General features: G+C 46.8%; 1 protein-coding gene across 1 annotated transcript in view; it reads left to right on the forward strand.

The window, feature by feature from the left end:
• LOC120388859 overlaps positions 1–17035 on the forward strand; it is a 69391-nt gene extending 52356 nt beyond the window's left edge. Inside the window, exons 13-17 of the mRNA XM_039510950.1 lie at positions 1400–1420; positions 5223–5243; positions 11470–11490; positions 12014–12034; positions 17011–17035. Coding sequence (XP_039366884.1) covers positions 1400–1420; positions 5223–5243; positions 11470–11490; positions 12014–12034; positions 17011–17035 — 109 coding nt within the window. The remainder of the gene's footprint in view (positions 1–1399; positions 1421–5222; positions 5244–11469; positions 11491–12013; positions 12035–17010) is intronic.
• The last annotated feature ends 2535 nt before the right edge of the window (positions 17036–19570 follow it).

Genomic DNA, 19570 nt, shown 5'->3' on the forward strand with positions numbered 1-19570 from the left:
GCTGATTGGTGGGGCCTGCCTGTGAGTGCAATTTCTGTCTAAGAAAAAGGGTACCCTGTTCACTGTAGCTCACAGAAGCCCTTCAGTAGGAAAGTGTGTGCTAGGCCCCAAACCAGAGGGCATGGGGATGATGTTAATTAGGACTGTAGGAGTTATATTAGCTCAGTATTTGGCTCGGTTTCTGGAATACTTAATGGAGTTCTGGTGTCTCCAACAGAAGAAAGAAGTTGTCAAACTGGAGAGCACCAGAATGATTAAAGGATTAGATAACATGTGTTATAGTGATAGACTCAAAGAGCTCAATCTATTTAGCTCCCCAAAGAAACGGGGTGACTTGATTACACTCTAGCCATATGTAGACAGAGAACTTATATGTGATAATGAGCTCTTTAGTCCAGCAGAGAATGGTCTAGCAAAATCCAATGGCTGGAAACTGATACTAGGAAAGTCAGACTAGAAATAAGGTATAAATTGTTAAGAGTGAGGCTGACTAACCATTGTCACAATAGACGAGGATTTGTGGTGCATCCTCCATCACTGGACAATTTTTCTAAAGGTACTGCTTTACTGCAAACATGAATTGTTTGGGGGAAGTTCTCTGATGCATTCAATAGATGGTGAGAGTGTCTCCTTTTGGCCTTAGGCAGTATGACATTCATTGTGTCACTTGCTCCCTCACAGCTATTCACCAATAAATACAGCTTTTGTTATTGTAACTATTATTTATCTTTGTTCTTGGCCATATATTACAAAAGATGCTTTTGTTGTTTGTAAATATATTTTTCTCTTTTTTAGGAGAAATGGAAAAGACAATAAATAAGTCTGTTGCCTTTTTCGTCCATGTGCTCTACTCCTCTTTTTGATAGAGCGGATGACTTGGCTAATTTTGTCAATAACATGTCAGGGCACTTGCTGGTTCTGAGTAGTCTGCTCATACATTGTTGAAATTTAAATAGACTCACCCACTACCTGTTTGTATTCTCCAAGAACCATTACACTCTTGCAGAGACCCACTGTGAAAGGCAATGTACACAGTGAAAGGACTCTGCATTGAAATAAGCAAATGGAATTCAGCTCATTGTGTAAATGGTGTTACCACTCCTTTCATAGCAGAACCCTTATTAGCAGAGGAGCATAGTGTTTCATATTCACCTTTTGCTAATTACTTGTCATCATGAAGCTTCTTCTTAAATTGATTAAAGCAAGAATATAATCTCCTCAATCTACTATGTAGGGAAATAGGAATGGGTCTAGCCCACGGATTAAACAGCTAGTTCACTATCCATTGCCAATATTTATGCTAATCAACAAAGAAAGGATCTCATTCACCTTCTTCAATTTATAAGTCATTGGACATACACTGAACTGTTTTCTTCTCCTCCCTATTGTTCTTTTGCAGAGGAACCCCAGGAGCAAATGGGTGAGTTTGCCTATTTTAATGAATAGTTACAGTCAAGTAACCAAACTTTGTCTGCCCTATGTTGATTGCAACAACTTCAATGGCAGTAGAGATGCTATCATTGCATGCCCCATGGATCTGGGAAGTTGGGGGGTCTGTGTAGATTACTCTGGAATCATGGAATCCCATCAAGCTGAGACCTCACTTTGCAAAGAAAGTCAGAGGGGCAGAGGTTCAAGAGCATTCGGGTATGATAGGAAAAACATCCACGTGCTACAGGAGGTTAAGGATTATCTAGGCATAGCCCAATATCTAAATAAATACTTCAGTCTTTAATAAGGCTAATGAGGAGCTTAGAGATAATGGCAGAATGACAAATGGGAATGAGGATATGGAGGTAGATATTACCACATCCGAGGTAGAAGCCAAACTCGAACAGCTTAATGGGACAAAATCAGATTGCCCAGATAATCTTCATCCAAGAATATTAAAGGAACTGGCACATGAAATTGCAAGCCCATTAGCAAGAATTTTTAATGAATCAGTAAACTCAGGGGTTGTACCGTACAACTGGAGAATTGCTAGCATAGTTCCTATATTTAAGAAAGGGGAAAAAAGGTGATCCGAGTAACTATAGGCCTGTTAGTTTGACATCTGTAGTATGTAAGGTCTTGGAAAAAATTTTGAAAGATAAAGTAGTTAAGAACATTGAGGTCAATGGTAACTGGGACAAAATACAACATGGTTTTACATAAGGTAGATCGTGTGAAACCAACCTGATCTCCTTCTTTGAGAAGGTAACAATTTTTTTAGACAAAGGAAATGCAGTGGATCTAATTTACCTCGATTTCAGTAAGGCATTTGACACGGTTCCACATGGGGAATTATTAGTTAAATTGGAAAATATGGGGATCAGTGTGAAAATTGAAAGGTGTATAAGGAACTGGTTAAAGGGAAGACTACAGCGGGTTGTACTGAAAAGTGAACTGTCAGGCTGGAAGGAGGTTACTAGTGGAGTTCCTCAGGGATCAGTTTTGGGACCAATCTTATTTAACCTTTTTATTACTGACCTTGGCACAAAAAGCGGGAATGTGCTAATAAAGTTTGCGGATGACACAAAGCTGGGAGGTATTGCTAACACAGAGAAGGACCGGGATATCATACAGGAAGATCCAGATGACCTTGTAAACTGGAGTAGTAGTAATAGGATGAAATTTAATAGTGAAAAGTGCAAGGTCATGCATTTAGTGACTAATAACAAGAATTTTAGTTATAAATTGGTGACATATCAGTTGGAAGTAACGGGGGAGGAGAAGGACCTCGGAGTATTTGTTGATCACAGGATGACTATGAGACGCCAATGTGATATGGCCGTTAAAAAAGCTAATGCAGTTTTAGGATGCATCAGGCGAGGTATTTCCTGCAAAGATAAGGAGGTGTTAGTGCCGTTGTACAAGGCACTGGTGAGACCTCATCTGGAATACTGTGTACAGTTCTGGTCTCCAATGATTAAGAAGGATGAATTCAAAGTGGAACAGGTTCAGAGATGGGCTACTAGGATGATCCGAGGAATGGAAAACCTGTCTTATGAAAGGAAACTCAAAGAGCTTGGCTTGTTTAGCTTAACCAAAAGAAGGTTGAGGAGGTTATGATTGCTCTTTATAAATATATCAGAGGTATTAATATCAGGGAGGGAGAGAAATTATTTAACCTTAGTACCAATGTGGACACAAGAACAAATGGGTATAAACTGGAAACTAGGAAGTTTAGTCTTGAAATTAGATGAAGGTTTCTAACCATTAGAGGAGTGAAGTTCTGGAACAGCCTTCCATGGGAGTAGTGAGGGCAAAAGACATATCTGGTTTAACACTAAGCTTGATGAGTTTATGGAGGGTATGGTATGATGGCATAGCCTAATTTTGGCAATTAATTTAGCAATTGATCATGGGTTATCAGCAGGAAAGTATGCCCAGTGGTCAGTGATGGGATCTTATATGGAGTTACTGTAGAGAATTCTTTCCTGGATGCTGGCTGGTGAGTCTTACCCAAATGCTCAGGGGTTAACTGATTGCCATATTTGGTGTTGGGAAAGAATTTTCCTCCAGGGCAGATTGGCAGAGGCCCTGGAGGTTTTTCGCCTTCCTCTGCAGCATGGGGCACGGGTCACTTTCTGGAGGATTCTCTGCAGCTTGAGGTCTTCAAACCACAATTTGAGGACCTCAATAACTCAGACATAGGTTAGAGGGTTGTTATAGAAGTGGATGGGTGAGATTCTGTGGCCTGCATTGTGCAGGAGGTCAGACTAGATGATCATAATGGTCCCTTCTGACCTTAAATTCTGTGAGTCTATGAGGAACTGAACATATCCATTCAATGAAGAAGCTCTGGCTGGGGAGTGTGTCAGGGCCGAGCTGCTAGTCACCTTGTAGTAACCGAGGCCATGAAAACACTCCACCCTGTGCCTCAGGGATGGAGGGAGAATTGTCCTCCCCAAAGAGCTTCCCCCAAACTGGGAAAACACATCCTGTGCAGAGCACCCAGAATAAGCTCTTTGACAATTTCCCTGCAAAGGAAGTGCTAATATTGACACAGGAATGTGTGCTAGAGCAGGAAATAGAACCTAGATACTCTGGTCTTCTGGACCGGTGTATTCACTATGAGAGGAAGGTGTTGGCAGAGACTTTCCATGGGAATGTGTCCATTTCAGGTGGAAACAAACATTTTGGATGGAAAAAAAGACAAGAAAGAAGCCAAAGCATCTCAGTAGAGGCAAAAGTTTTTATTTCCTCCAAGTTGAAAAGGAATATTCTGATTTTTGACTTCAAAATGAAGGAGACATTGTTAAGTTTCGATTCAGTTACCTAATCACGTGGGGGTAGTGAAGGCACAGGCACCAACTTTTTGATTTCCACAAGGGTGCTTGACAACCTCTCTGCCCCAGGCCCTGCCCCTACTATGCCCCTTCCCTCAAGGCCCCAACCTTGCCTGCTCTAACTCTGCCTCTTCCTGCCATTTTCTCCCCGCCAAGAGTGCCCCACCCTCAGTCCACCTCTTCCTTCCTCGTCTCCTCCCCCACCAGTGCCTTCTGCCCTCTCCAGAAGAGGTGATCAGTGGTGGGCAGAAGATGCTGCGGTGGAGGGGGAGGAGCTGATTGGTGAGGCCTGCCTGTGCGTGCAATTTCTGTCTCAGGAAAAGGGTTCCCCTTTCACTGGAGCTCACACAAGCCCTTCAGTAGGAAAGTGTTCGCTAGGCCCAAAACCAGAGAGCATGTGGATGATCTTTTTGATAGAGCAGATTACTTGGCTAATTTTGTCAATAACTTATATGAGGACTTGCTGGTTCTGAGCAGTGCTGCTCATACATTTTTGAAATGTAAATAGACTCACCCACTACTTGTTTGTATTCTCTAAGAACAATAAGACTCCTGTAGAGACACATTAGGAAAGGCAATGTACACACTGAAAGGACGTTGAATTGAAATAAGTAAATGTTATTCAGCTCATGATGTAAATGGCGTTACTGCTCCTGTCATAGCAGAACCCATATTAGCAGAGGAGCGTAGTGTTTCATATTCACCTTTTGCTAATTACTTGTGGCCATGAAGCTTCTTCTAAAATTGATTAAAGTAAAAATATGCTCTCCTCTATCTACTACATAGTGGGATAGGAATGGGGCAAGCCCACGGATTGAATGGCTAGTTCACTACCCATGGCCAATATTTATGCTAATCAAGTAAGAAAAGATCTCATTCACACTTTTCAATTCATAAGTCAATGGACATACACTGAACTGTTTTTTTCTCCTCCCCATTGTTTTTTTGCAGAACAACTCCAGGAGGAAAAGGGTGAGTTTGCCGACTTTACTCATTGGTTACAGTTGACTGACCAAACTATGTGTGCCCTTAATGATTCCAACAATTTCAGCTGCAGAAGGGATGCTATCATTGCATGCCCCATGGATCTGGGAAGTGGGGGGGGGTCTGTGTAGATTACACTGGAATCGTGGAATGTCATCAAGCTGAGACCTCACTTTGCAAAGAAAATCAGAGGGCCAGAGGTTCAAGGGCAGTCGGGTACGATAGGAAAAGATCCACGTGCTACAGGAACTGAACATATTTATTCAATCAAGAAGCTCTGGCTGGGTAGTGAGGCAGGACCGAGTTGCTAGTGCGGTGCCTGACCTTGTAGAAACTGAGGCCATGCAGACACTCCACCCTGTGCCTCAGGGACGGAGAGAGAATTGACCTCCCCAAAGAGCCTCCCCAAAACTGGGAAACCACATCCTGTGTAGAGCACCCAGTGTAGACACTTGGACAATTTCCCTGCAAAGGAAGTGCTAATATTGACACAGGAATCTGTGCTAGAGCAGGAAATAGAACCTAGATACTCTGGTCTTCTGGACCGGTGTATTCACTATGAGAGGAAGGTGTTGGCAGAAACTTTCCATGGGAATGTGTCTATTTCAGGTGGAAATAAACATTTTGGATGAAAAAAAGGACAAGCAAGAGGCAAAAGCATCTCAGTAGAGGCAAAAGTTTCTATTTCCTCCGAGTTGAAAAGGAATATTCTGTTTTTTTACTTCAAAATGAAGGTGACATAGCTAAGTTTTGATTCAGTTACCCAATCATGTGGGGGTAGTGTAGGCACAGGCACCAACTTTTTGATTTCCGCATGGCTGCTTGACAACCTCTCTGCCCCAGGCCCTGCCTTTCCTAACCCCTTCACTTAAGGCCCCATCCTTGCCCGCTCCCGCTCTGCATCTTCCTGCCCTGTTCCCCTCCTCCCAAGAGTGCCCCACCCTCATTCCACCTCTTCCTTCCTCCTCTCCTCCTCCAGCGCCTTCTGCCCTCTTCAGAAGAGGTGATCAGTGGTGAGTAGGAAGCGCTGCGGTGTAGGAGGAGCTGATTGGTGGGTCCTGCCTGTGAGTGCAACTTCTGTCTCAGAAAAAGGGTACCCCTTCACTGGAGCTCACGCAAGCCCTTCAGTAGGAAAGTGTTCTCAAGGCCCCAAAAGAGGGCATGGAGAGGATCTTAATTAGGACAATAGGGGTTATTTTAGCTCTGTATTTGGCTCTGTTGCTGGAATACTGAGTGCAGTTCAGGTGTCCGCAACAGAAGAAAGAAGTTGTCAAACTGGAGAGGGTTCATAGAAGAGCACCAGAATGATTAAAGGATTAGATAACATGTCTTATAGTGATAGACTCAAAGAGCTCAATCTATTTAGCTCACCAAAGAAAAAGGGTGACTTGGTTACACTCTAGCTGAATGTAGACAGAGAACATATATGTGATAATGGGCTCTTTAGTCTAGCAGAGAATGGTCCAGCAAAATCCAATGGCTGGAAACTGAAACTAGGAAAGTCAGACTAGAAATAAGGTATAAATTTTAGAGAGTGAGGATGATTAGCTTTTCTAATAATTTACAGTGGATAGTGGTGGATCCTTTATCAATGGACATTTTTTTCTAAAGGTACTGCTCTACTGCAAACCTTAATTGTTTGGTGGATTTACTCTGGCGCATGTAATAGATTTTGAGAGTGTTTCCTTCCAGCCTTAGACAGTATGATATTCATTGTGTCACTTGCTCTCTCACAGCTATTCTCCAATAAATACAGCTTTTGATATTTTAACTATTAGTTACCTTTGTTCTTGGCCATATATTGCAAAAGGTGCTATTGTTATCTTTAAATATATTTTTGTCTTTTTTATGAGAAATGGAAAAGATAATAAGTAAGTCTGTGGCCTTTTTCTGCCTTGTGCTCTACTTCTCCTTTTTATAGAGCAGATTACTTGGCTAATTTTGTCGATAACGTATATGAGGGCTTGCTTGTTCTGTGCTGTGCTGCTCATACATTGTTGAAATTGAAATAGACTCACCCACCAATCCTGCTGTAAAGGTATAACGAATGGGGTTCCGCAGGGGTCTGTTTTGGGACCGACTCTGTTCAATATCTTCATCAACGACATAGATATTGGCATAGAAAGTACGCTTATCAAGTTTGCAGATGATACCAAACTTGGAGGGATTGCAACTGGATTGGAGGACAGGGTCATAATTCAAAATGATCTGGACAAATTGGAGAAATGGTCTGAGGTAAACAGGATGAAGTTTGATAAAGACAAATACAAAGTGTTCCACTTAAGAAGGAACAATCAGTTTCACACGTACAGAATGGGAAGAGACTGTCTAGGAAGGAGTACAGCAGAAAGGGATTTAGGGGTTATAGTGGACCACAAGCTAAATATGAGTCAACAGTGTGATGCTGTTGCAAAAAAAAGCAAATGTGATTCTGGGATGCATTAACAGGTGTTTTGTGAGCAAGACATGAGAAGTCATTCTTCCCCTCTACTCTGCACTGGTCAGGCCTCAGTTGGAGTATTGTGTCCAGTTCTGGGCACTGCATTACAAGAAAGATGTGGAGAAATTGGAGTGGGTCCAGAGAAGAGCAACATGAATGATTAAAGGTCTAGAGAAAACAACCTATGAAGGAAGGCTGAAAGAATTGGGTTTGTTTAGTTTGGAAAAGAGAAGACTGAGAGGGAAGATTATAGCAGTTTTCAGGTATCTAAAAGGGTGTCATAAAGAGATGGGAGAAAACTTGTTCCTCTTAGCCTCTAAGGATAGTAGAAGAAGCAATGGGCTTAAACTGCAGCAAGGGAGGTTTAGGTTGGACATGAGGAAAAAGTTCCTAACTGTCAGGGTGGTTAAACATTGGAATAAACTGCCTAGGAGGTTGTGGACTCTCCATCTCTGGAGATATTTAAGAGTAGGTGAGATAAATGTCTATCAGGGATGGTCTAGACAGTATTTGGTCCTGCCATGAGGACAGGTGACTGGACTCGATGACCTCTCGAGGTCCCTTCCAGTCCTAACGTCTATGAATCTATAAAGGGCTCTTTACTCTAGCAGAGAATGGTCTGTCAAAATCAAATGGCTGGAAAGTGAAACTAGGAAAGTCAGTCTAGAAATAAAGTGTAAATTTTTAGGAATGAGGGTTATTAGCCATTGTTACAATTTACGAGATTTTGTGGTGCATCCTCCATCACTGGAATTTTTTTTCTAAAGGTACTTCTCTGCAAACATGAATTGTTTGGGAAAGTTCTCTGGACCATGCTATAGACGATGAGAGTGCTTCCTTCCAGCTTTAGACACCATGATGTCCATTGTTTCACTTGCTCCGTCGCAGCTATTCTCCAGTAAATACAGTGTGATAGACCCAGGCCAGTTGGGTACAGCAGTGTCATAGGTTTATTCCCCACTTTGAACTTTAGCGTCCACAAGATGGGGACCTGCATGGGGTCCTCTAAACTTAAATCCTAGTTCAGATCTGGTAATGCTGCCACCAGCTAGAAATTCCAGTGTCTAGCACACTCCCTGCTCCCGCAAAACTTTCTCTGGGGAACACCGATCCAAACTCCTTGGATCTTAACACAAAGGGAAATAGCCCATTCACCCACCTCCCCCTCCCTTAGCCGTTGGGAGAGATCACCTTGATTCAAACTCCTTGAATCAAACAAAGAGGGATTCCCTTTCCCCCCCCCTCCTCTTCCCCTGAGATTCCAAACAAGGGAAGAAATCAATCAGGTTCTAAAAAGAAAATATTTTATTAAAAGAAAGAAAGAAAGTAACACTATATCTGTAACAACAGGAAGAAAAATATCACAGGGTCTAGCTTATAAACCTAGAGGGACTCCCCCCTCCCTTCTCAGAATAATCAAAAGTAACAGCAAACAGAAATAAAGAGATTTCTCCAGCAAACACACATTTGCAAATACAGAAATTAATTATAAGACCAATCCGCCATTCTAATACTCACTATACTGAATAGAAGAAAATACTTCAGGAAGCTTGGAGAGCCTGGATATACGTCTGGCCCGCTTAGATCCAAAGAGAGAACAACCACCAAACAAAGAACACAAACAAAGACTTCCCTCCACAGAGATTTGAAATTATCTTGTCCCTTGATTGGTCCTCTGGTCAGGTGTCCGTCAGGTTACTGAGCTTGTTAACCCTTTATAGGTAGAAGATACCTTAATCCTTAACTATCTGTTTATGACAGCGGAATAGCAGAAGGCAGATATTCTGGCCACTGGATTAACAGTTTTCTGTTACCTGACTGACCAGAGCAGGGGCTGCTCCAGGATAATGAGAACACCTGACTTTAATTAAGCTGTAAAGAGTCAGGTGAGGCCATTCAGTTAATGTGACCACCTAACTCTAATTAAGGCCCTGCTGATACTATAAAAAGGGCTCACTCCAGTCGGGCAGGGAGTCAGGAGCCAGAGGAGAGGAAGTGTGGCTGAAAGGCTGGTTACTGAAGATACCCTAAAACATCGTTAAAGGAGCCCTAAGGTAAGGGTGAAGAAGGGAGAAGCAGGAGAGCTGTGGGAAAGTGGCCCAGGGAAACGTAGCAACTCTGGCAGTGAAAGGTTGGCTGCCAACAACTGCTACCATTAGGGTCCCTGGGCTGGAACCCGGAGTAGAGGGCGGGCCCGGGTTCCCCTCAACCCACCACTACAGGAACATCTCCTGGAAGGGGAAGTCAGGTCCCTGTCAGGACAGGAGGCTGAACAGAAACTGTGGGAGTTCTCTCACCAACCTCCTTGCAGGCCTATGATGAAAAGGGCTCAGTAGACTGTAACCCTGGCCCTAGAGAGTAGGGCTACATGGAGGGTCACAGTGAGCCACTGAGGCTAGCATAAACCACCTAGAAGCGCAGGACCCATGGGAGCAAGGTCAGAGCTCTGCCACAACCACTTTTAATATTTTAACTGTTATCTTTCTTCTTGGCCATATTATTACAAAAGGTGCTACTGTTATCTTTAAATATTTTTTTCTTTTCAAGAGACTTGGAAAGAGAATGAGTAAGTCTTTGTCCTTTTTCTTCCATGTGCTCTACTGCTGTGTAGGAGTCTTGTAGAATGAAAAGAAAAATCATTGAGTTATCCCACTTTCCTGTTTTGAGAGAGCAGGAACTGAGACATTGTTAAGATTCGATTCAGTTACGAAATAATGTGGGGTCAGTGTAGGCATAGATACCAAATTTTTTTATTTTCTCGTGGGTATTTGACAACCTCTCTGCCCCAGGCCCTGCCCCTACTATACCCCTTCCCTCAAGACCACGTCCTTGCATGCTCTAACTCTGCCTCTTCCTGCCCTGTTCTCCCTGCCCCCCAAGAGTACCGCACTTTCTTACTCAGCTCCACCCCCATCCAGAGCCTTCTGTCCTCTCCAGAAGAGCTGATCAGTGGTGAGCAGGAGACACTGCTGTGGAGGAGGAGCTGATTGGTGAGGTCTGCTTCTGAGTGCAATTTGTGTCTCAGAAAAAGGACACCGCTTTCACTGGAGCTCACACAAGCCCTTCAGTAGGAAAGTGTTCACTAGGCCCCAGACCAGAGGGCATGGGAAGGATGTTAATTAGGACTCTAGGAGTTATATTAGCTGAGTATTTGGCTCTGTTGCTGGAATACTGAGTGCAGTTCCGTGTCCCCAACAGAAGAAAGAAGTTGTCAAACTGGAGAAAGTTCATAGAAGAGCACCAGAATGATTAAAGGATTTGATAACATGTGTTATAGTCATAGATTCAAAGAGCTCAATCTGTTTAGCTCACCAAAGAAAAGGGGTGATTTGATTACACTCTAGACATATGTAGACAGAGAACATATATGTGATAATCAGCTCTTTAGTCTAGCAAAATCCAATGGCTGGAAACGGAAACTAGGAAAGTCAGATTAGAAATAAGGTATAAATTTTTAAAAGTGAGAATCTTTACCCTTTCTAACAATTTACAGGGCGCTGTGGTGAATCCTCCATCACTGCACATTTTTCTAAATGAACTGTTCTAATGCAAACATGAATTGTTAGGGGGAAGTTCTCTGATGCATATAATAGGTTATGGGAGTGTGTCCTTCCGGCCTTAGACAGTATGATGTTCATTGTGTCAATTGCTCCCTCACAGCTATTCTCCAATAAATGCAGCTTTCCATATTTTAACTATTAGTTACCTTTTTTCTTGGCTATATATTATAAAAGATGCTATTGTTATCTTTAAATATATTTTTCTCTTTTTTAGGAGAAATGGAAAAGACAATAAGTAAGTTTGTGGCCTTTTTCTTCCATGTACTCTACCCCTCTTTTTGATAGAGCAGATTACCTGGCTAATTTTGTCAATAATGTATGTGAACACTTGCAGGTTCTGAGCAGTGCTGCTCATACATTGTTGAAATTTAAATAGACTCACCCACTAGTTGTTTATATCCGCCAAGACCCATAACACCATTGCAGAGACACACTATGAAAGGCAATGGTGTTACTGCTCCTGTCATAGCAGAACCCATATCTGCAGAGGAGCGTCATGTTTCATATTCACCTTTTGCCGTTTACTTGTGGCCATGAAGCTTCTTCTTAAATTGATTAAAGCAAGAATATACTCTCCTCTATCTACTACATAGTAGGATAGGAATGGGGCTAGCCCATGGATTGAACAGGTAGTTCACTACCCACGGCCAATATTTATGCTATTCAAGAAAGAAACGATCTCATTCACCTTCTTCAATTCATAAATCAATGGACATACACTGAACTGTTTTCTTCTCCTCACCATTGTTCTTTTGCAGAGGAACCCCTGGAGGAAATGGGTGAGTTTGCCTATTTTAATGAATAGTTACCGTCAACTAACCAAATTAAAGGGAAGTGGAGGGTCTATATAGATTACTCTAGAATTGTGGTATGTCATCGAGATGAGACCTCACTTTTCAAAGAAAGTCAGATGGGCGGGCGTTCAAGGGCAGTAGGGTATGAGAGAAAAAACAGCCACGTGCTAAAGGAACTGAACATATCCATTCAGTGAAAAAGCTCTGGATGGGGAGTGTGGCAGGACTGATTTGCCAGTCCTGTACCTCACATTGTAATAACTGAGACCATGCATGTGCCTCAGGGATGGAGGGAGAGTTGTCCTCCCCAAAGACCTTCCCTAAACTGAAACCACATCCTGTGCAGAGCACCCAGTGAGGCTCTTTGACAATTTCCCTGCAAAGGAAGTGCTCATATTGACACAGGAATGTGTGCTAGAGCAGGAAATGGAACCTAGATACTCTGTCTTCCGATCCCGTGTACTCACTATGACAGCAAGGTATTGTCAGAAACTTTCCATGGGAATGTCTCCATTTCAGGTGGAAAAAAACTTTTTGGATGAAAAAAAGAACAAGAAAGAAGCAAAAGCATCTCAGTAGAATCAAAAGTTTCTATTTCTTCCATATTAAAAAGGAATATTCTGATTTTTCAATTCAAAATGAAGGAGACATTGTTAAGCTTCGATTCAGTTACCCAATCATGTGGGGGCAGTTTAGGCACAGGTGCCAACTTCTTGATATCCTGGCAGTACTTGACCACCTCTCTGCCCAACGCCCTGTCCCAACTGTACCCCTTCCCTCAAGGACCTACCCCTGCCCCATCACTTCCCGCTCCCACTCTGCCTCTTCCTGTCCTGCTCCAACCCCTCTCCCAAGAGTGCCCCGCCCTGCTTCCGCCTCTTCCTTCCTTGGCTCCTCCCGCCCAGCTCCTCCTGCCTTGTGCAGAAGAGCTGATCAGTGGTGGCAGGAGATGCTAGGGTGGAGGGGGAGAAGCTGACTGATGGTATCCAGGGGTGAGCTGGAGCCTGTTCACACCGGTTCACACAAACCGGTTGTTAAATTTAGAAGCGGTTTTAGAACCGCTTGTTAACTGGCTTTCCTGCGAGGAAGCTTTGATGGACTTGGGCTGGGAAGCCTGTAATTCCTCCTCCCGGCCACCAGGGAGATGCGTTGCGTTGCGTTGCAGGAGCCATGTGGGCTGCGTCCTGGCCCTGTTGCTGCTGCTCCTTGTACTTCTGGCCGTGGGGCTCCTGCTGCTGCCGGGTGAGTCCCCGGCTGAGTCCTGCTGCTCGGGCTGCTCCCAGCCCCTCCCCGTGTGACTAACGCTCCCCTGCCCCCAGCCACAGCCCGTCTTCACCCCTGCCCGCAGCCACCTGCAGCCACCCCTGCCGGCAGCCAGTCCCTGTCCGCAGCCAGCCCCTCCCACAGCCAGCCCCTGCCCGCAGCCAGCCTCTGCAACAGCCACCCCCTGCCCACAGCCACCTGCAGCCACCCCCGGCCCGCAGCCACCCCCAGCCCCCAGCCCCCCCCAGCAACAGCCACCCTCCGCCTGCAGCCACCGGCAGCCACCCCCTGCAGGCAGCTACCCGCAGCCACCCCCAGCCCACATCCACCTGCAGCCACCCCCTGCCGGCAGCTACTCACAGCCACCCTCTGCCACCGCCAGCCCCTGCCCCCAGCCACAGCCCGGCGTCACCCCCTGCCCGCAGCTACCCCCTGCTCGCAGCCACCTGTAGCCACAGCCACTCCTGCCCGCAGCCACCCACAGCCAGCCCAACAGCAGCCACCCTCTGCCCGCAGCCACCTGCAGCCACAGCCACCCCTGCCGGCAGTCACCTGCAGCCACCCCTGCCGGCAGCTACCGCAGCCACCCCCGGCCCGCAGCCACCGGCAGCCACCCGCGTCTGGCAGCTACCCACACCCCCTGCCGCAGCCAGTCCCTGTCCGCAGCCAGCCCCTGCCCACAGCCACCCGCAGTCACCCCCTGCCACAGCCACCCTCTGCCCGCAGCTACCCACAGCCCCTGTCCGCAGCCAGCCCCTGTCCGCAGCCAGCCCCTGCCCGCAGCCAACCCCTGCAACAGTCACCCTCCGCCTGCAGCCACCTGCAGCCAGCCCCTGCCCGCAGCTGCCCACAGCCACCCCCTGCCCACAGCCACCTGCAGCCACCCCCAGCCGGCAGCTACACACAGCCACCCGCTGCCACAGCCAGCCCCTGCCCACAGCCACCTGCAGACACCCCCTGCCCGCAGCCACCCCCCCCAACAGCCACCCTCAGCCCGCAGCGACCCCCAGCCACCCCCTGCCTGCAGCCACCCCCTGCTGGCAGCTACCCACAGCCCCTGTCCGCAGCCAGCCCCTGTCCGCAGCCAGCCCCGGCCCACAGCCACCCTCTGCCCGCAGCCACCTGCAGCCACCCCTGCGGGCAGCTACCCAGCCACCCCTGCCACAGCCTGCCACAGCCAGCCCCTGCCCACAGCCACCTGCAGCCACCCCCTGCGGGCAGCTACCCGTAGCCACCCTGCCACAGCCTGCCACAGCCAGCCCTTGCCCACAGCCACCTGCAGCCACCCCGTGCGGGCAGCCAGTCCCTGTAGCCACCCCTGCCACAGCCTGCCACAGCCAGCCCCTGCCCACAGCCACCTGCAGCCACCCCTGCCCGCAGCCAGTCCCTGCAACAGCCACCCCCTGCCCGCAGCTACCCACAGCCACCCCCAGCCCCCAGCGACCCCCAGCCCCCCCCATCCCCCAGCCCCCCCCAGCCGGCAGCCACCGGCCGCCACCCCCTGCTGGCAGCTCCCCACAGCCCCTGCCACAGCTAGCCCCTGTCTGCAGCCAGCCCCTGTCTGCATCACCTGCCCACAGCCAGCCCGTGTCACACTCCCCTGCCTCCAGCCAGCCCCTTGTCCACTGGTGCCCTGCTGTTCTTTGGGCATTAACCCTACACACCTGCTTAAATGTGGGGGACAGGGTGCAGCGGGGACCCACACATGTGCACACCCTCGGGTGACCAGACAGCAAGAGTGAAAAATCAGGACGGAGTGAGGGTAATAGGTGCCTATATAAGAAAAATACCCAAAAATTGAGACTGTCCCTATAAAATTGGGACATCTGGTCACCTTAGCACACCCCCAGGGAGTGGCAGGGACCCACACATGTGAAACGGAGCTCATTTTTAGTTCAGGCCCATCTTTTTAAAAAAGAACTTTAGGTAGGGTTAACATACATCTGTATTTTCCTGGACATGTCAGGCTTTTCGGTTCTTAAATCGCTGTCTGGGCGGAATTTTTAAAATTTTTAATTTTAAAAATTCCTCCTGAAAATACAGATGTATGGTAACCCTATTGGTACAAAAAATACATGCTCTGGCACATCCCTTAAATCAGAATTTTTAATAGGGAACCGGTTGTTAAGATTTTAGCAGCTCATCACTGATAGTATCTGATGGTGAGTGCAATTTCTGTCTCAAAAAATATACTCCATTCACTGGAGCTCACACAAGCCCTTCAGAAGGTAAGTGTTCGCTAGGCCCCAAACCAGAGGGTATGGGGATGTTCTTATTTAGGACTATAGTGGTTATATTAGCTCTGCATTTGGCTCTTTTGCTGGAATACTGAGTGCAGTTCTGTAATCCCCAACAGAAGAAAGAAGTTGTCAAGCTGGAGAGGGTTCATAGAAGAGCACAGGATTAGATTAAATGATTAAAGGATTAGATATCATGTGTTATAGTGATAGACTCAAAGAGCTCTGTCATGGTTTTACCCTCACTTGAAACTGGGGGTTTCAAGTTGAGGACCAACATGTATCCCCCACCCTAAAATCCTAGGGTAGGTCCTTTTGCCGCCACCACCCGGTCAATTACGTGGGCCGGGACACCTATTTTCCCCTGCCTCTTTCCAAAGACATTCCCTGGGAAACACAGATCAACTCACAGAGAGAGAAACCTTCCCCTCCTCTCTGCCCGGAGATAAGTCTGTCTCACCACCGAGAGAGAGTTTCTTAGCCCCTCCCCCTGTATCCACAGTAGAGGGATTTAATCAAATCTTTATAAAAAGAATTTATTAAAAGAAAAACAAGAAAATACAGAATCTCTATAAGTCCAAGCTGGACACTCATAGGGTATAACCTTGCTATGTTCTGGAGAGAATCCTCTCTCCTTCTCAGTACAAGCAATACAGGCAGAATTAAGAATAATCAATAGCAAACACACAGAATTGCAAACATAGGATTATTAGATGAGGACACAAAGTACCTTTCTAATACTCACTATTTTGACTAGAAGAAATTAGTTCAGAAAGATGGAAATTTGTAGCAGACTTGATTAAAACATCTGGACTCTTGTAACTCCAAACGGCTAAGAACAACACACACAGAAACAGAGGGAAAAAGTTCCCTCCTAGGAGTTTCAAATTCTCTTCCCTGATTGGTCCTCAGGTCAGGTGCCTACCAGGTACTATGTTTTAACCCTTTACTAACTATTCATGACAAGCTCAATCTATTTAGTTCACCAAAGAAAAGGGGTGACTTGGTTACACTCTAGACGTATGTAGATAGAGAACATATATGTGATAATTGGCTCTTTAGTCTGGCAGATAATGGTCTAGCAAAATCCAATGGCTGGAAACTGATGCTAGGAAAGTCAGACTAGAAATAAGGTATAAATTTTTAAGAGTGAGGTGATTAGCCAATGTTACAATTTACGAGGGTTTGTGCTGCATCTTCCATCACTGGAATTTTTTTCTAAAGGTACTGCTCTACTGCAAACATTAATTGTTTGGGGGAAGTTCTCTGGACCATGTTATAGATGATGGGAATGCTTCCTTCCAGCCTTAGACACCATGATTTTAATTGTGTCACTTACTCTCACAACTATTCTCCAATAAATACAGCTTTTGATATTTCAACTATTAGTTATCTTTCTACTTGTCCATCATATTACAAAAGGTGCTATTATTATCTTTAAATATATTGTTTTCTTTTTAGGAGACTTGGAAAAGAGAATGAGTAAGTCTGTGGTCCTTTTCTTCCGTGTTCTCTACTTCTGTGTAGGAGTCTTGTAGAATGAAAAGAAAAATCATTGAGTTATTAGACCTCACCCACTTTCCTGTTTTGATAGAGCAGGAACTGAGACATAGTTAAGATTTGATTCAGTTACAAAATAATGTGGGGTCAATGTAGACACAGGTGCCAACTTTTGATTTCCTCGTGGGTATTCATCCACCTCTCTGCTCCAGGCCCTGCCACTACTATACCCCTTCCTTCAAGCAAGGCTGGATCTAGCTTTTTTGCTGACCCAAGCAAAATATTCTGGCTGCCCCCCACCTGAGCTATGGCCTCCTCCCCCCAACCCGTGCCCTCCCCACCCACACTCTGCTACCCTAGCCTGGGCTCCTCACCTCCAAACATGACCTCCTCGTTCATTACAGCAATTCCCATTTACACTTGCAGTGGGATCAAACCGTTTCTCTATTTTTATTTCACTTTAGTATAAATCTCGCCCCTCCCCAACCACATCTTTAGTGCTCCAAATGCACATGGGAGGCATAGGGACTAACCCTCAAACCTTGTACCCATAAACGGATGGGGATCTATTAAAGAGAGTTCAGGCAGAGGAGTGGGTGTGGGGGTGCTTGGGGCTCTACACTGGCAGAGAAGCAGGGTGTGATGTACTCGCAGAGGAGGGTGGAGGAGGAGAGGAGGTATCAAGAGGGTTGCTTGGGATAAGAAGTGCAGGGGAAGGGGAAGTGCAGGAGGAGAGGGCTGGGAATGGGTTCATGGGGAGCGGTGCGGGAGAAGGGAGAGTACACGGGGACGGGGGGTAGGGAAGGAGCGATGGGGGGAGGTAAAAGCAAAGAGGCTGTGAGCGGGATGGGGGGTGCAGGGGCTGAGAGGGGCAGGTGCTAACAGCTGCTTCCCCAGCCCCCTACAGGCAGAGCCGAGAGGACAGACACTGACCCCCACCAGGTGCCCGAGCTGCGGGAGTCCCCCGGCAGGGCAGTATCCCCCGCTGCCCCGCTCAGAGCCGGGCTCTGCCTCTCCCTGCCCAGGGCAGGCAGCGCAGGGCTGTGGTGGGGGATGTGGGTGGCGGGCTGGGTCCGGGGGCAGGAGGTGGCAGCTCCCTGGCAGCTTGGACTGCCCAGCCACTCTCCCTGTCAGTGTGTCAGCCCAGATCCGCGCTCCCTGCCCAGCCCAGCGGTGCTCTGCACAACCCACTCGAGCAGGGAAACACTGCGTGGCCCTGGGGAGACTCAGAGCAAAGCAACAGCGGCAGCAGGACCCCTCCTCCCTGCCTGCATCTCTGGCCCCACTTCCCTCCCTCCCTGGCTCCTCACACGCAGGCTGGACTGGAGTTCAGGCTGCCCTGCCGCTGGAGAGCCAGAGCATCATCCCCCGGATCTGAGCCCCTCTCGCCTTCGCAGCCCAGGCTCAGCTCCAGGGGATGATGCACTGGCTCCCCAGTGGCAGGGCAGCCTGAACTGCAGTGCAGCCTGTGAAACTCAGGCTGTCATGAGCACCATGTAGCAACTGAAGCCAAAACTGCAGTGTCAGTTCCAGCTCAGCCTGAAAGCCTCAGCTGACAGGGAACATGTTGGTTCAGGGCCGGTTTCCGGCTTTTTGCTCCCCAAGGGAAAAAAAAGGGGGGGGCGGAGGTGGGAGTGCAGCCCCTTGGAAAGTGCAGTCCAAAGCACATGCTTGCCATGCTGGTGCCTAGAGCTGGCGCCCCAACCTTGCCCACTCTAACTCTGCCTCTTCCTGCCCTGTTCTCCCTGCCAAGAGTGCCCCACCATCATTCCACATCTTCCTTCCACGTCTCCTCCCCCACCAGCGCCACCTGTCCTTTCCACAAGAGCTGATCAGTGGTGAGCAGGAGGCGCTGTGGTGGAGGGGGAGAAGCTGATTGGTGGGGCCTGCCTGTGAGTGCAATTTCTGTCTCAGAAAAGGGTACCCCTTTCACTGGAGCTCACACATGCCTTTCAGTAGGAATGTGTTTATTAGGCCCCAAACCAGAGAGCATGGGGATGATGTTAATTAGTACTCTAGGGGTTACAATAACTCAGTATTAGGCTCTGTTGCTGGAATACTGAGTGCAGTTCCCGTGTCCCCAACTGAAGAAAGAAGTTGTCAAACTGGAGAGGTTCATAGAAGAGCATCAGAATGATTAAAGGATTAGAGAGCATATGTTATAGAGATAAACTCAAAGAGCTCAATCTATTTAGCTCACCAAAGAAAAGAGGTGAATTGATTACACCCTAAACATATGTAGATAGAGATCATATATATGATAATGGGCTCTTTAGTCTAGCAAACTATCCAATGGCTGGAAAGTGAAACTAGGAAATTCAGACTAGAAATAACATTTAAATTTTTAAAAGTGAGGGTGATTAATCATTGTTACAATTGACGAGAGATTATGGTGCATCCTCCATCATTGGACATTTTTTTATAAAGGTACTGCTCTACTGCAAACATGAATTGTTTGGCGGAAGTTCTCTGGAGCATGTTGTAGATGATGACAGTGCTTCCTTCCGGCCTTAGACACCAT

The sequence above is a fragment of the Mauremys reevesii genome, linkage group 22 (assembly GCF_016161935.1).
Source record: "Mauremys reevesii isolate NIE-2019 linkage group 22, ASM1616193v1, whole genome shotgun sequence".
NCBI lineage: Eukaryota > Metazoa > Chordata > Testudines > Geoemydidae > Mauremys > Mauremys reevesii.